The sequence below is a fragment of the Hydra vulgaris genome, chromosome 15 (genome assembly GCF_038396675.1).
Source record: "Hydra vulgaris chromosome 15, alternate assembly HydraT2T_AEP".
Classification (NCBI taxonomy): domain Eukaryota; kingdom Metazoa; phylum Cnidaria; class Hydrozoa; order Anthoathecata; family Hydridae; genus Hydra; species Hydra vulgaris.
In genome coordinates this window covers 75422-94187 of record NC_088934.1, presented here as the reverse complement: position 1 = coordinate 94187, position 18766 = coordinate 75422, and the positions used below count along the sequence as shown (strand labels likewise).

Below are 18766 nucleotides of genomic sequence, written 5' to 3'. Positions count from 1 at the left end.
ATGATCGTGTTAAAATTTATAAAATATTTACAAGATAAGAAATAAGTCAACGAAGAAAGAAACTTAAAATATTCCGTTACAAATACAAGATACATTATTATATATTACAATTGTTAATGATGCATATTTAATTTTTATAAATCATAGTTAAATAGGGGGTAAAAAGGAAGATCACTAAAAAAAAAATATATATATCAAAAGTATATTGTTACATCTTCAATTGTAAAAATGAGTTCTTTAAGCTTTCGTTTAAAAGAAAAGTAGTTACTTTGATGAACAAAATCCTTAGTAACATTTTTTAAAACTATTTTATTCCATAAGAATGGTCCGCGATAATCAATACAAAATTTAAAAAGATTTGTTTGAAAAATGGGCTGCTTAATAAAATTATCATTCCGCAAAATGTATTTATTTTTATCTTTTGATGAATACAAATTATGGAAAGAAATAGGGGATGAATTGGTTTTACATTTAAACATAAAACAAAGAATATTAAAAATGTTAAGCTCATGTATATTAAAAACTTTCATTTCAAATAATAGAGGCTTGGCATGAGTATAACGGTCTTTAAAATATATGAGACGTGCTACATGCTTTTGCTGACAATAAAGAGGTTTAAGTTTAATTTTCTTTGCACTACCCCAAGCAATGTTTCATAGTTTATGTGACAATGAATAAATGAGTGATATAATTGTACTAAAGTACGTTTATTTAAAACATTTCTTGCTTTGTACAATATTCCTATACTTTTTGAAGTTTTAATTGATAAGTTTTTTAATGTGACTTTTCCATGTAAGATTTTCATCTATACAAACACCTAGAATGTTGGTTACTGTTACTTGTTTAATTTGTATATTGTCAATAACAAGAGGATGTTATTGTAAGAATAAATGAGGCATGTTAATTGGCAGTTTATGTTTTTTGATAAGAGGATGGAAAAGAACCCATTTAGTTTTATCAATGTTAAGAGATAATTTGTTAGTCTTAAACCAGTCAGATATTTTGATTAACTCGATGTTCAAGCAACTAAATAAAGTAGGAATGCTTTTGTGTGACATGAATAAATTGGTGTCATCAGCAAACATAATTGTTATTAAATCCGAGGCTTTGTATAAATCATTATTATAAATAAGGAAAAGAAGAGGTCCTAATATGGATTCTTGAGGAACTCCACATGTAATATTTAACAAATTTGATGATAATGTTTCATCGGCGTAAACAAATTGTTTGCGATTAGTTAAATAACTTTTTAATAATTTTAAAACATTGCCTGTTATACCACAACATTTTATTTTTTTACCAAGAATTTTATGATTAATGGTATCAAACGCTTTCGCTAAATCAATAAATACTGCTAATGTGAATTTAGAAGTATTAAATGAGTCTGATGTACTTCTTGTAAGCTAAATAATTGCATGCTCTGTTGAATTATTTTTAAAATCCATATTGCATGTTATATAATAATTTTTTTGATAAAAGGTGATTGTATATTCTGTTGTACAAAATTCTCTCTAAAATTTTTGAAAAAACAGAGAGAATAGAAATTGGACGATAGTGTTTAACATTAGTTTTTTCTCCTTCTTTAAATAAAGGAATAATTTTTGCTATTTTTAAATCATCAGGAAAAACTCCCTGATTAATAGAGCATTTAAAAATTTGGAAAAGTATGTCTTTTAAAATGCCAAAACAGTTTATAATAACGTTCCCATTGACATCATCTGGACCAACTGCTTTATTTGACTTTAACAATTTATAAGCACTTTCAAACTCTTCAAAAGACAAATCAAAAAAATTTAGATACGAGTTTAGAGGGTCATATGTTGCCTTAAATGATTTTTTAGGGTTTGGAATTATTTCGGCTAGGTTTTGTCCTACAGATACAAAATATTTATTAAATTCGGAAGCAATTGTTTTTTGATCAAGAATAAAATTATCATCTACTTTAATAACTGAGGGCAAAGATTGCGATGTTTTTTTTAGTGTTACCCGTAATTTCGTTTATTAGTTGCCAAGTGCGTTTAGAGTTTAATTTGTATTTTTCAAGTAAATTAGTGTAATATATTAATTTTGAATTTTTCCTTAGGCGTTCAAATAGTCTTACGTAATTTTTATAATTGGTCTTACTTTCAGTTGTTTTCAATTTTAAATATTTAATATAAAGTTTTTATTTAATTTTAGATGATTTTAGAATACCTTTAGTAATCCATGGCGATTTAATTTTTTTATGTTTGTAATTTATTTCTAATTTGTGAAAATTGATGTCATAAATTTCATAAAAAATTTTAAAAAAAGATTTGTATATTAAATTAATGTCTTCAGAAAAGTTAATAATGTCCCAATTAACTAAAGAAAGTTGATATTTAAAAGACTCTAGGTTTTTATTATGAAAAAGTCGTTTTTTAAATGATTTTTTTTCATTATATAAAATTTTCGCATAAATATCTATTGAAAAGAAAATAGGGAAATGATCAGATATGTCACTTTTAATAATGCCTTTTTTAAGCGAATTATTAAAAATATCATTGATTATAATGTTATCAATTAAGGAAGTTGTTGTTTGAGTAATTCTTGTTGGTTTGTTTATTAGAGGAACTGCTCCATTTTCAAATAGGCCATTATAAAACCCATTAATGTTTTTTTTGACGTGATACTCAAAGCAATTTAAATTCAGATCACCTAATATGTAAAGTAATTTCTTTTCGTGGTTGATTTTATTTACAATATCGTCATGTAAAAATGAACTAAATGTATTAATTTCGCCAGTAGGTGGGCGATAACAACAGCTAATTACAATATTTTTAGTTTTATTGCTTAATATTTCAATCGTTAAAACCTCTATATTGACGTCAGAAATACTCATGTCATGCCTAACAAATTACCGTAGGCTTTCTTTTACATAAATAATTAAACCACCGCCGCGTTTGTTTGTTTTCCACCCTAATGAAATTAAATTATAGCCCGGTATTTTAAAATTATTATCTAAATTTGAGTCAGCAGAACTACATCAGGTTTCAGTTAGGCAAATTACACTAAAAATAGTTAGATTTTTCTCAAAACTATTGCAAAGATTTTCAAAATTTTATTTTAAACTTCTTATATTTATATGAATTGCATTAAATTTATCACGCTCAAGAAATTCTTTTATTTCAAAAGTATAAAAATAGCTGCAGTTGCTTTGTAAAGCATCTGTTTCACTAAAATAACTTTGATCCGGATCGGACTCTTTGTTAATATAAAATCATTAAATTTAAAAATGTCAAAATTTTAAGAGTTACGAGTTTATTATATACAACTTTAGCATATTTACCTTTGGCTCTCAAATCTTTTGCTTCTTTAAATAACTGTTTTCGCAATTCTAAAGTTCTTTCACTGTAGTCTTCATTTACGTAAAATCGATCGTTCCACAATTTTAACTGAACATAGTTATCCAACGCAGTTTTTTTGTCTTTGTAGTTTAAAAATTTAACTATTATGGTTCTGTTGTACTTTTTTCCATCGCTACTTTTTTTCCCTGTCCTGTGCGCCCGTTCAATTTCAACATTACTTTTAAATCCAAGTTTTGTCTTTAAAACATTTTGAATCTTTTCCTCACTCAATTCCCACGTTTCGTTTTCATCTTCTTCAATTCCCGTAAACCTTAGGTTATTTCTTCTGCTCCTGTCTTCCAACTCAGCTAGTTTGTCTTTTACAACAACGTTTGTAATATCATTTTGGTTTGATGTTAAGTTTGGCTTTTTTTTCATTTCAGAAAGTTCTTGAACAGTTGCTTCATATTTCTCGCTAAGAAACTCCGCCGATTTCTTTAGTTCATTAGTTTCTTTTTTTAGTTTTGTATTTTCTTCTTGAAGAGTTAATAGCTTAATTTCCATTTTATCAAACTTCTCGTTAAATATTTTTAACAAAGTATTCTCATGAATATCTAACAGGTCTTTAATTTGAGAAACGGTAAATTTAGCCATTTTTAATTTAGTTTACAAAAGCACGTCCGTTCACGTCAAAGTTTTTGCGTAAGTATCAATATATATATTATATATATACTAATATATATATATATATATATATATATATATATATATATATATATATATATATATATATATATATATATATATATATATATATATATATTAGTAGTAGTAGAAAATCACTTAACAAAAATTTTTTCCATTTAACACTGTGTTTCATCAACAAAGATTCATCAGAAATGGATGATCAAATTAATAAAACTTCAATTTATACCAAAAATTATATTACAGGAAGTTGCAAATGTCTTAACTACTGTAAATTTTCACACATTTGTGGAATTTGCTGACACTATTATAAAAAGAATTCTTTAGAAATGATTACTTATGCTATTTTTTTTTTTTTTTTTTAATGTTTTTTTAAAAAGGGTAGGTAATATAAATATTATTTGAACTCATTTATTTTTATAGTTTTTTAGGAGAAACTTATTTTTGTGCCTACATTTAGAAATTAATTCCGATCTTTTGTTTAATAAGCATTCTTGATTTGCATGTGTAATTATTTCAAATTTTTCTTGTAGGCAAAGTATGCATTTTTTGGAAATATTGTTATATGCAGGCGCTGTTTTAAGGATAGACCAATTCAGTATAAAATCATCAATATTTTTTCTTTTAATTCCCATATATTTTTACAGCATGGTGTCTTTTGAGTACTTTTTATTCTTGAAAGATTGCTTATGATTGACAAAACGTTTTTTCCATTCACCCTCTGTTATGCCAATATATTGTTTATCAGGTATATTTTTAGAGGAAACAACACATTTATGTACCACCTTTTTTGATAAACAACTTCCACTCATTGGACAATTGATTTTTTGTTTACAATTACAATTTTCTGTAGTTTTTTCATTTAGGGTTTCTTTATTGTTTAACAAAGCCTTATTGTGACCTTTTATAATTCTTTCCATATTTTTTGTGCAACTGTAGCTAACTTTAAATGCATTTCGATTAAAAATTTTATGTAATTTATAAGATCGCGGGAAATGCTTATCGACCAATTTTAAAAACACTTTTCCTATGTTAGTAAAAACATTTTTGCTATATGGGGGGTTGAACCAAATTACATTTCTAGTTCTATTTCGTTTTTTTTTATTCTTTTTTTCAGGGTCAAATTTTAGTTCAAAATTTTCAAAACCACTTTTTTTTAGGGCATCTTCAAATATTCGTTTAGAGGAATTGAACACATTTTCATTTGAGGAGTTTTGGTTTAGTCTGTTATTAATTGAAATCGGGATTTGTTTCAGAACTTCAGGTGGATGGTTAGAGTTAATGTTAATATATATTAGTTCATCCTTTGGTTTTTTAAAAGGCTTATATGAATTTTCAGAGAGGTTAAATGTGACATCAAAAAAATTCACAATTTTTAAATTTGTGTTTATTTCGATTTGAAAGCCAATCTTTTTAAAAATTATTATAATATCTTTTCTAATTTTGTCGAGCTGTGGACCAGATTTTCTACGCATTACTATTAAACCATTGTCGCGATAAAGGCCTAAATCTTTTCGCCGGTTTTTCCACTGAGGTCTTCATATATATATATATATATATATATATATATATATATATATATATATATATATATATATATATATATATATATATATATATATATATATATATATATATATATATATATATATATATATATATATATATATATATATATATATATATATATATATATATATATATACATATATATATATATATATATATATATATGTATATATATATATATATATATATATATACATTAGGGTGATGCAAAATTTGTAGGTTCAAAACTTTAGTTGTCCTCAAGCTTGCCCTTGTTCTATATGACAATAGTAGTTATTGGGCAAAATTTGAATCAAATCGGATGATATTTAGGGGTTGCCATGTTATGTCACATTTTGGTATAAGGTTACAAAAAGTAAAAAAAATATTTTTTATTTTTACATTTTTTATATTATATTACTGAATTATTTATTATCAATTTCTTATTGATAATAAATACTAAATACTATTACTAGGCAATAATAAATCAATCATCTTCATCATTCAACAGTCATCTTCATCAGGGTAGACTTTGATGCAACTGGAAATTCCTTCCGGTGAAGATCAACCAATCTAAGAAGAAACTGCTTTTGGTTTTCATCTTTCGTAACGCTTGAGTTAAAGGATGTTATAAGTGCTATGCCTCGTTCCGCGCAATCGTTGACGACTTTCATTTGACGAACCTTGTGCTTCATTTCAAGATATGTTGAATCCATATCCCACTCTGAAGATTCTTTCATTAAAAATGATTCAGCTTTTTCTTTTTCATTTTTCAAAATTAGATCGAAAAGTTCTGCGGTTCGTTGTGTGACGAAGGAAGACAATGGGCTGTGACAATCGAATGTGGCAGCATCAAGTCTTTTGAGAGATTTCTGCCTTGGCTGTTGTTTCAGGTTGTTTGCCATGTCTCTCTTGGTGTTGTTGTCGACACGGGAATCGAAGAAAGCCAATCCTATTAGATGTTCAGAAAAATACCAGAGGTGGCGATGCAAAACTTTTGCTGCATTAATTGCAATTGTACAATTTGGATATTCTTGAATCCGTTGAAGAAGCTTGGCATCATTGAATGGTGCTCGTTCAGCTAACGGAGCTTCATTCCAAAACTGTCCGTATACAAATGCCAAAAAAAGACTTATATCTGTTATTCCTTTCTTTTCCTTTGCAGTAATAACAAATTGATCCTGAAACAAATATATCTTTATACAATATATAGCTTTTGCCATCCAACGTGCATTGTGTGTTGCACCTGGAGCCCGAAACTTCACTTTGTTGTAGTTGATCCTCCAAGGAAAATAAGGCACAAATTCAAGAGTTCTAAGTAATCATCCCTGGGTTGTTGACCTTTAATTGCTTCACTATAATATACTACCATTTCTTCACGGAGTTTGAGAAAAAAATCGCAGTTGTAAAATTCTTTATTCCCTATAGTGAACACCTCCTTGTTGATTGCTGGCCATTGTTTCTGAAACGGTTAAAAATTCCAACTTCAGGTCCTCCACTGGTTCCAAATGCAGTCGTGAAAATGGTGGAAAGCATGACTTCAAACATATGGTGCCTGCATGCTATCCATATAAGATTACGGTCAAGATTCTGCTCCATTATTGTGCAGGCACCATTGTTCAACCCAGTGTTAGATGAAATAGTGTCAAAAACCAGTCCCCGAACAAATTCTTTCAATTTCCAGTCTTTAAGAGCCTTCATGCAAGCATCAGCCTGTTGCTCACCTGTACCTCGATCAATCTTTGGAACACCCAGCAATTTTTCCACCCCACCACCAGTCACAAGGATGGCAATTCTATCCACTTTTTTTTGACCACCAGTGATATCAGGTAAGAGCTTTCCATCCCAATGCAGAAGAAGTGGATCATCAGGAGAGAAATCAACCTTGTCAGCTGTAGTCACCGCTTCACGAACAGATCGCCTTTTTCTGCGGATTGTGCTGTACGACAATGATAAATCTTTTAGAGCCTGAGACACTGTTCCAACCACGAAGAGTGCACGGCGATCAGAAATATTAACACGATCAAGAGATGATACAACATTATTTGTTAGAAATTTCATCTTCTTTTTCGTTGAACCACTTGTGCTCAGTGTGCTGGAAGCGGAAGGAGTCTGATATTCATCATCATCCGAGGAACTAGAGCTACTTTCACTCACAATGTCAACTGCTGATGAAGAAGAAATGAGTTCTGTTTTTTCCATCAGTTCCGCTTGACTTCTTTGACGCCTCAATTCCATTTTAGTTTCTCGGACTCGTTTCCGTGCCTCCCTAGCTGTTAAATTCCGATCAATTCCTGCCATACTACAACTTAATGGATCTTCTTGCTGCTGACGTAAAAATGCTTTATCTTCATCGTTTTTCATAACTTCTGATGCATTCTTGGTTGAAATATCAAAAAGTTCTTCAAGGTCAGCGTGGAAAATTCCTTCTTTCATTTGACAGCTGTCCAATTTTGATCCTCGGTGTTTTTTCAGCAGCAGATATTCGTCATAAAGTTTTTTTAACTTTCTTTCCGTATTGTCAATTCTTTGAGTTGGAATTTTTCCTCTCTCCCATATAACAAGAACTGCTTCAATTGTTGCCCGAATACTTTTTTTCACTTCTTGTTTCTCTTCTATATGATGGAAGAGCTACCTCCGAAGAACATCCCCTCTTGAAGGAAGTCTGGCAGTCGACAGAGTTTGTGTAGGTTTACCAACAAGCCACACCTCAGCAGAAGATCTAGTGGTTGCCATATTATCAATTTCTAATTTATAAATAAATAAACAATGAAAAAACAAATTTGCGAAATTTGAGAAAATCACAAAATTTTACCAATGGTTAATTCATCTTATAAAACATGGCAACCCCTAAAATTGCTTCTTTTAGTCTAATTTTTGGTACACATGATCCTAGGTGATAAAGGAACACAGGCAACCTTGAGGAGAATGTTTTTTGTGACATTTTTTTTTCTATTACAATCTGAATCACCCTAATATACATATTATAAAAAGTTGCAAAATGCAATATCTGAGTCAAACATATCTTGACAAAATAGTTGTATATCTGTATATCTTGACAACATAATTAACTAAATTGACAAAAAAGGTTTATTTGTGTTTGACATTTATTAATAAAATCATTTGCAATTTCTCAACAACTCTTGTTCTCAGCAAAACAAACAAACAAACAAACAAAAAATTGCTTTCTAATAGAATGCTGATAATAATCCGAAAAGATGTTGATAATAACATTATTCAATTTGACAATGGAATTGTGATGTGTAAAAACCGCACGTGGATCTATTATATATAATAAAATATTAATACTACAGAAACGTTTAATGTTGAGCGTCGTTTTATTAGTTATGCTTTGAAAGAACGCGTTTTCAAAATGCACTCGGTCATTGGAAAAAGATCTCAAGCGAGTTGAAACTTTTTTCCTTTTGAAATTTAATTATTAGTTTAGATATATTACATAAAGAATCATACTAAGATAAATAATCATCGTTAAGATCATATTATAATTGAAGTAAGTATATAAGATAGTTGTATATACATATTTTTATTAGATAAAGTAGAATAGATTAAATTTTTATTAGATGAAGTAGCAAGGATTTTAAGTAGAAAGGATTTTAATTTTTTAAATCGTTTATACTTTGTTTGTTTTAGTTTTTCTTTTAGCAGTTTTATTTTTATTATTTTATTTTTTGAAGGAAAATAAGGGTATGGCTGTTATTTAAAGTTATACTAATTCTATTTCCTTAAAATGGTTATTACTACTTTGAAATTTTTGTGATGCTATTAACTATTTTTGTTCTTTTTTAGAAAATTTAAAAAATTAAATTAAAATTTTTTGCCAACACTGACATGGCATGTCACATGTTATTATATGTAAAGGTTAAATTTTGTTATGAAGATTACAGTTCTTATGAAAAAAAAAGGAAAGGAGTATTGTTTGTAAATATATATTTTGTTTACTTTGAATCTTTTGAAATTTTCTCGCGTCATTTAAAAATTTTTTGTTTGTACACGTTTATTGTTTGCATTTATGCTTTTTTGATATGTATGTGTATGTGGTAATAAGTGCTTTATAGTTGTTTTATCAATGTGTTTTTATAATAATGTAAAGTGTTTTTTGTTGTTTGTTTATGTGTTAATATGTGTTATATAATTGTTTTTAAAAATGTGTTTAAATATGTATATGTGACGCATTTGACCAAAACCAGTTGGATGTCGCGTTATGTTATATTGAGAAAACCATCAAAACATCTCAAAAATTCAATTTTTATCATTTTTTATTTTTTTGCATAATTGTTTACATAATTAACTTTTCTTTGCTATTCAAACTTAACTTTTTATAAAAAATAATTTTTTGATGGTTAATTTGGTGAACTTTGTGAGGCTATTGTCTTAAAATTTCTGTGATTACTCATTAAATAGGTCCACTTTCAGTAATAAACATGACTATCTAGCGGAATAACAACCTTGACATTTTGGTATGGTTAGAAAGCTGACCTCTTTAGCTATTTAATGGTGTACACGTGTTTCTTTGTCTCATTTGAAATTTGACCAATCAGAGCAATTTTTACAAGCCACCACGTGTAAACAAACTTGGCAAGCGTTGCTATCACGTGGTTTCCATTATGTTTTGATCAATTCTATTGGACAACAACTTATAATCTGGCCATCGCGCATGCTCAGTAGTGATATTAAATAGCTCAGCGCATGCGCAACGACCGTGTTTCGTTATTGTTGATCGTGTAGCAGTACAGCCAGTAGTAAATAAATGATAACATTCTTTCAGTTTTATTTTAATTATTTTAATTAAAAAAATAAAATGGCCAACAATAGTATAGCAATAGCTAAGATGCTAAATTCGTCAAAGTCTGACACAGACAAGCTCAATTCAATTTCGGAAGAATATCTCTGGACAGATCGAATAGATGACGAACTCAACAGCTCTGATGATGAAGTTGCCATGGCAGACCATGAATCCGAAATTTCTGACTCTGATGATAAGAAGAATGAAGTTGATATGAAAAAAAATGATTTTGAACTGGCAATAGAACATGCTCAAGTTACTCCAGAGATCGTTACGGACGAGAATGAAGAACTTGGTCAAGCTGAAGCTTTCAGGTAAACAAATTTTAATATTAAAATTGCACAAAAAATAATGGCATTAGGTGTTTAAAAATTATTATTAAAAAATATCTGATTCTATATGTAGCACATAGTAATTATTCAGTTTGTGACCAGTTGTGTTCTTATCCTTGTAAAGTAGGGAAGGGATATTTATTAGTCAGCTTTATTTACTGTACCCACATGAGGACTGAGGTTGTCTAGTTTGTCGGAAAATGAGGAAAATGGTGAGTTACATATTTTGTGCTTATAGGATTAAGTTTTTGATTAAAATGAGATATATTTTGTGGCCAGATGCCACTCTCATCTTTATTCTGCTATAGGCTGGAAATGAGTATTTTCAATAAAACATCAACTATGGAGAAAATTATGAAGAAGCAAATTGTAAATGATTTTCAATTTTGAAAATTTTGGTATCAAAAATATAAAAATTTTTTTCTTTTATTGTAGATGTTCTTGCAAGCATTTTAAGGGTGAACTATGTTATGTCATCTTTTCACCAGAAGAAATGGTTCGTCGAATGATGGATATAGATGACATGTCACCAAGAGATCAAATGCTTGTTCTACTTGGAAAAATATTGTGCACGGTTAATTTATCGCTTCTTACCTGTCGATCCAAAATAACAGCGGCTGACAATAAAGAATGAGAACATTAGCGAACGACATACATGATCGAAGGCAACATTGTGTGTCGTGACACATTCAAATTTCTTCATAAAATTAGCCAGGATCGTCTAACAAGTATACTTAAGTGGTACAAGGAATATGGTCTGGTGCCTAAAGAAAAAAAATCGGGAGGTCGTCAGCACCAGAGCATAGCCTATAAATTCGAAGATGTGCAACGCACGGTTGCATTTATCAACAACTACGCTCAGGATCATGCTCTGGTGCTTCCAGGACGGGTACCTGGATTTAAAAAAGAGGACGTTAAGCTTATGCCTTCGTCGGAAACAAAAATTAAAGTTTACAAACTTTACGCCGCAGCTTTAACGGAAAAAAATAATAGAGTGATGTCTGAGTCCGTGTTTAGAGATACATGGATGAAACTTTTGCCGTTTGTTATCACTGCCAGTCCAATGACTGATTTGTGCTGGACATGCCAGAAGAACAATACTTTAATTTATTGAGGTGTGAACACTCCTGAAGAGGAAAAATCAGATCAACTTAAAAAACAGGAGCAGCATTTGATGATCGTTCACCAGGAACGCTCACTATACAACGACATGGTTGCTCGATCTCGACAAATCTGCCAAGCTAATCAGTTTGATAGTTTCCACAAGAATATTCCTTCTAGTCGACCGATCTCAATGCACTACAGTTTTGATTTTGCACAGCAGGTTCATTTGCCTAGTGATCTCCTCCAGCCAGGATCACTGTACTTTCTTGTTCCCAGGAAAGTTTGCCTGTTTGGCGTTTGCTGTGAAGGCATCCCTTAGCAAATGAATTATATCATTGATGAAGCTCATCTCATCTCTAAGGGTTCAAATGCTGTGATTTTTTATCTGCATCATTTTTTTGAAACCTTTGGTTTGGGAGAAACAGATGCGCAACTCCACTGTGACAATATCTCGGGACAAAACAAAAATCGTTTTGTCTTATGGTCTTGTGCTTGGAGAGTGTGCACTGGTCTCCACAAAACCATCGATTTAAATTTTATGATTGCAGGGCACACAAAATTTGCACCCGATGGATGTTTTAGGCTACTCAAGCGGGCATTCAAACGCCACGCTGTGTCGTCCCTGGAGGAATTTGAGATGGTCGTGAACGAAAGTGCTTGTGTAAACCAAGCACACCTTATTGGTAAGGAAGATGGAACATCATTTGTCGAGGTTGGAGAATGACAGCAGCATCTGAGTCCATATTTTAAACCAATCCCAGGAATTAAAAAATTTCATCACTTCCGATTTGATGCTGAGCACCCTGGCAAATTGTTTGCCAAAATTTCAACAGACACTGAAGTAGTTGAATTTGATCTTTTGCGGAAACCAGTGGCATATTTGCCAAGACAGGGTGCGCAACCAATTGTACCACCAGGACTTCCATTACAGCGGCAATGGTATTTTTACAATCAAATTCGTGAATATGTCAAGGATTCATTGCAAGATGTCGTTTGTCCGTTACCAAATACTGGTGCTCAAATAATTCCTCGCGATGACAAAATTCAGTCGATGACTTCTGTACCTATGGACCTCGACAGCGATACCGATGACTACGAAGTTTTGACAGAGGTACAAAGTACAAGAAGACTTTGTACAAGAGGTACAAAGTCCAAAAAACGATCAAAACAAGACAGTGAATCCGGTAAAAAAACAAAAAACTGTCAATGAGACGCGACCTAGAGGTCGAGGTTGGGGTCGTGGTGCATGAGGGCGTGGTTTAGACTTTTAACTAATTTTTTTATTTTGTTTTAAACTTTTAATGTTTGTTTTAACTCTTCACTTTTTACTCTGTTATGCTTGCTTTTAAACCAGCACATGAAATTTTTTATAAACAACATTTAGGTATTTTTTTTGCTTTAAATATTGGCAATAGATTTAAAAACCTAAAAATTAAAAAATTGATAATAATTTAATTTTCTCGATGTACTAAAAGTGTTATAATTTTAAAAGTAATTAAGCTACAGTAATAATTTTTTCAGGACTTGTTGCAAATGTATCACAGTAGATGTGTGCCAAATTAGAACAAAGTCAATCCATGGTTGCTAAGGAGTTTTTTATTTTATATGACATCAAACCTTTAAACGCGTTTTTTTCCGTTTTAAAATTTTAATATAGATGTTACATTTTTGCTCATAACTTTGGCTAGGGTCAAGCTAGAGCAATAATTTTTGCATCATTTTAAAGCAGAATATTATACCTTTTCTAATATGTATCACACTCAAAACTTAAAATTTTATACATGTGACTGGTTTTGGTCAGATGGGTCACATTTAAGGTATATATTTAACCTTATATACATATTTCAACACATTTATTGTGTTTAAAGTTGGTACATATGTTTATATTATGTTGTTTCAAAGTGATGTGACTTTGTAAATTTGTAGAGTAAGATTTTTCAAATTTGCCAGCCAAGTGATGTACTTATAACAGAGGGTTAAACGATAGTGTTTAATGTCAAAAAAAACATAATAATGTATTTTAATAACATTTTGCTTATTATTGTTACTTATGTTTTTTTAAATATGAATGTTATCTTACTTAAGTTATGTTATATACATATTGTATTAACTTATGGTGTGTGCTATTGTTGTGTGTTGTTGCTGTGATGTTTTTTGTTATATTTTGAGTTGATAGACATTTGGCTTATCTTCATGTTAGTGTCTATTGTTAAAAATGGTAAATAGCTAATTTTATTAAAAATCACTGCTTTTAATCATTCACTAAAAGCCAATACAAATTATTTTGCTATATATACAATTTGTTTTATCTCAATTTGATTTTTTGTCTTTAGCGCTGTTTACTACATGATTTTGCTATAAATATTTTGGAATCATGATGTTCCAGCATAAATTATTTTGTAAAAGCTAACATGAAGTATTAATATTTTACAACTACTACTCTGGTAAATCACAACAGCTTTTCTCTATAAGGTGCATTAATTTTCATTTTTTGTATGTAATGTTTTTCTTATTTACTTATTCATTACATTTTTTATTTTAGATTTATCAGATGATGTATTAATGTGGTATAGAAGAACAAAATATTGTAAAGTTTTTAAATTTTTGAAAAAAAGGTTTACTACGAATTTTTTTTGAAGAAATAATTTTTAAGTTTGCGACAATGGGTTTACAACGTTATTTTTTTAATCTTTCTTTTGTTAGCACTATGTTTATTATTAGAATTGCATGTTTTTAATAATTTTTTTTATTATTAATTTCTTAGCTTATTTATTTTCAAACATTTCCTAGCTGATATATATAATTTTTAAAGTCATAACATTATTGTATAGTTTATTTTAAATGACAGTCTGTTATACATAAAAATTATTTGTGTGTGCTATTTAGAGTAGAAAAAAATTATACAGGAAAGATCGCAATCTTCAGGATTCGTTTAAGATTTTTTGTTACTACTTTCAATTAAAAGTGAAGTTTAAATGGATGATATTAGACTTGACGCAGATATTAGTTTAGAAAATGGAAATGTTAATAGGCAAGTTGTTTGTGGCACAAATGAAACAGATAGACTTAGGCGAGATGAAATTAAAAATGAACAAAATGCTGCTGGCAAATAATTCGAACCCAAACAAGGAGAGCTTGGTTAGGTGAGTTGAAAATAATTGTCGCAGAAATGAAAGAGATAGGCTTAGGCGAGATTAAATTAATAATCGACAAAATGCTATAAATGCTGCTCGGCAAGCAGCAAATAATTTGAATCCAAATGAGGAGGGTTTGGTTAGGCGAGTTGAAAATAATTGTCGCAGAAATGAAAGAGATAACCTTAGGCAAGATGAAATTAATTATCAACAAAATGCGAGAATTGCTGCTAGATACGAAAGAATGCATTGTATAGCAAGAAGTAATACTATTCCAGATTATAATTATTTAGGAGAAATGAATTATATTTGTCAGCAGCTGTGGTGCTAAGAAATTTTCTAATAAAGCACATTTTTTATGTTGCCATAATGAAAAGGTAATTTTGTCACAACCTTCATCATTTTCACAAGATTTAGAAGTATTATTTAAAGGAAACTATGCAGATAGAAATGCCAATCTGAATTTTTTAAAGTATATTAGAAATTATAATGCTTGTCTTTCTTTTGCTTCATTTGAAGCTAATGTAGTTTAACCCATGAATTATGGGTCGCCATGTTTTAGATTATGTGGTCAAGTTTTTCATTGTTAGTTGACATATTGTCAACTAGACATCTTTGACCCACTTCCAGCAGTAAATTTTAGAATACAACAACGTGGAAATGACCTTTGCTTAAATGATTTAATGTTTCAATTGCAAACTATTATTAGAGAAGAAAACTCATTTGCTCTTGCATTTAAAAACATGGCGGAAGTGGAAGATGAAGAAATTTGTTGAGCAGTTCTAAAAGGTCGCTCCGTGTCAGTCGTAAAAATGTCTTTACTTGAAGGGCATGATAGACGTCGCTATAATCTCCCTTTACATAATGAAGTTGCAGTTGTATTTGTTGGTGAAGATGGTGCACCACCTGCTTCCAGGGAAGTTGTTATTTACCCAAGAGGTCATCCTCTTAAAACTATATCAAGTATGTCTGCCAACTTAGATCCTGTGGTTTATCCTCTATTTTTTTCGAGGGGTGATGCTGGTTGGAATAATCAATTGGTTCACAACCCTGAACGTGCTACATCGGTTAGAAATCATGTTACATTATCTCAGTATTACAATTATAAACTTTCAGTTAGCCAATTTTTTTCTTTACTCTTTTATGGCAAAAAACTGTTTCAGCAATATGCTGTTGATGCGTATGTTAAAATTGAAGGCCAGCGCCTTGGTTTCATCAAAAATAGCCGAAACAAACTGAGAAGCAAGCAGAATGATGTCTTACACAAACATGTAAACAACCTTGGAAATGATCATTATGTTAGACCAGGCCGTTTTGTAGTTTTGCCATCAACTTATGTAGGAAGTCCTAGAGCTTTAAAAGAAAACTTTAAAGGTGCTATGGCTATAATTAAAAAGTATGATAAACCAGATCTTTTTATTACTTTCACTTGCAACCCAAAATGGAAGAGAGATAACTGAAAGTTTATATTCAGGTCAGACAGCAAATGATAGACCTGACTTGGTTATTTGAGTTTTTAACTAAATAACCTTTTCAATGACATTTTTAAGAACAGTGTATTAGGGAAAGTTGTAACACATGTTCAGGTTATTGAGTTTCAAAAGCGTGGTTTGCCATGTTCATATTTTACTTCACTTTGCAAATAATGATAACTTGAAACAGCTCATGAATATCAATAATTTAATATCTGCAGAAAATCCAGATCCGATTGTTAATCGAGACCTTTATGACGTCGTTAAAACTTGCATGATTCACGGTCCATGTGGCGTACTAAATCCAAATTCTCCAAGCATAAAAGATGGGGTGTGCAGTAAAAACTATCCTAAAGAATTTAGCAGTAGCAGTTTATAATGGTTTTCCACGCTTTAGAAGTCGTGATAATGGTTTGGTTATCAATATTAAAGGTAACAATGTAGATAACCGCTGGGTGGTACCTTACAATCCATGGTTATCAAAAAAATATCAAGCTCACATTAATGTTGAAGCTTGCATGTCTGTTAAGGCTGTTAAATATTTGTACAAATATGTAGACAAAGGTCACGGCTGTGCCAATATTTTAATAAATGAACAAATTAATCATGACGAAGTAAACACTTTTTAAGATTGTTGTTATGTGAGTGCACCTAAATCATTGTGGCGAATTTTCGAGTATCCAATAATTCATATGTCACACACTATTATACGCCTTAAAGTTTATCTACCTGAAAATGAATTAGTGTATTTTAGAGAAGGAGAAAAACAAATGTCTTTAAAATACTGAAAATGAAAGAGTACATTGCTATTCATATTTAGACATTCCTTATTACTTTATATTTGATGATAAACATTTTAAATTGGAAATTTAGACAAGGGCTCTTCATCAAATTGAAAAGATTATAATCAAAGTGGTAAAACGCTGGCTGATTACAATCTGCCTGTTATTGATGAGTCTATGCGCCTTAATCTAGAAAATTTTGATGAAAATGTTCAACAATCTATTGACAAAGCCAACCGAATGAGACTGTTGCTTAATGTTAATCAATTAAATGTATGTAATGCTGTCCTTGCTGCACTGAATGAGCAACCAAGTGTAGAAAACCAACATTCTAGATTGTTTTTCATGGATAGACCAGCTGGTAGTGTAAAAACCTTTACTTATAATTATTTGATTGCTGAAACCATATATAGGGGCTTTAAATCTGCTACAGCTGCATGGACTGGCATAGCTGCAACTCTTCTTACAAATGGATCTACATTGCATGGCTTATTTAAACTTCCTATTCCAATATTGGATAATAGCACATGTAATGTAACTCCTAACTCGGGAATTTTTTAAGACAAGTTAGTTTGTTTTGCTTGATGAAAAATCAATGATACCTAAGCATGCTTTAAATGCAATTGATAGGTTGTTAAAATATATTTTCAACAACAACTTTCGGTTCGGAGGAAAAGTCATTCTTTTTGGTGGTGACTTTAGGCAAATTCTACCTGTTGTGAAAAGAGGACAACCAGTTAAAATAGTAGAATTGTGTATAAAATGTTCTTTGCATTGGCAATGGGTACAGAAGTTTGCATTTACTGAAAATATGAGAGTGCAAAATGGGGAAGGTGAATTTTCCCAATGGCTACTAAAACTTGGGAATGGAACAATACCTGTCAAAGAGGAGGATCTTTTTAAAGGATGCATTGAGATACCAAATTAGTGCATGATTAGAGAAAATGAATCAATTGCTGAAAAGATTTTTGAAGATGCTGATCAAAATGGTTATTCTAAATGCGTGATTTTAACACCAACTAATGTTGATTCATTATCAATCAATGAAGAAGTGCTTGAATGTCTGCCGGGTGAGGTCAAAATTTATTTAAGTGCTGATCAAATTGATACTGATAACTTTAATGAAAGAAATAACTTTCCTGTTGAGTTTTTGAACAGCTTAACTCCTTCAAGTATGTCACCTCATTGTTTAAAATTGAAAACTGGTTGTGTAATTATGCTACTTAGAAAATTAGATCTCAAAGCTGGGTTATGCAATGGTACTCGAATGAAAGTTTGTGCTCTTCAAAATAATTATATTGATGCAGAAATTTTGACAGGTTTTTCTGGTGGTAAACGGGTTTTTCATCAGATTCTAATTTACCTTTAGTCTAAAACGTCGTCAGTTTCCTGTCAGATTGGCTTATTCAATGACAATTAATAAAAGTCAAGGTCAAACATTTGATAGAGTTGGTTGGGTTATATCTCAAAAAACGTGTTTTTCTCATGATCAACTATATGTTGCATATTCAAGAACTAGAGCATTTAATAGTTTTTTTTTCAAAATTGATAAACATCTCATTCAAGGTATGGTAGGTGGA

General features: G+C 30.5%; 1 protein-coding gene across 1 annotated transcript; it reads left to right on the top strand.

The window, feature by feature from the left end:
- The first annotated feature begins 17363 nt into the window (after window positions 1-17363).
- Window positions 17364-17747, top strand: LOC136092440 (uncharacterized). The gene has a single exon (XM_065820682.1). It carries the CDS (start codon window positions 17364-17366, stop codon window positions 17745-17747), a length of 384 nt encoding a protein of 127 aa, XP_065676754.1.
- The last annotated feature ends 1019 nt before the right edge of the window (window positions 17748-18766 follow it).

Bases quoted from the DNA above. Each gene is read 5' to 3' on its own strand.
- LOC136092440 (XM_065820682.1), top strand. From the start codon at position 17,364: ATGCGCCTTAATCTAGAAAATTTTGATGAAAATGTTCAACAATCTATT.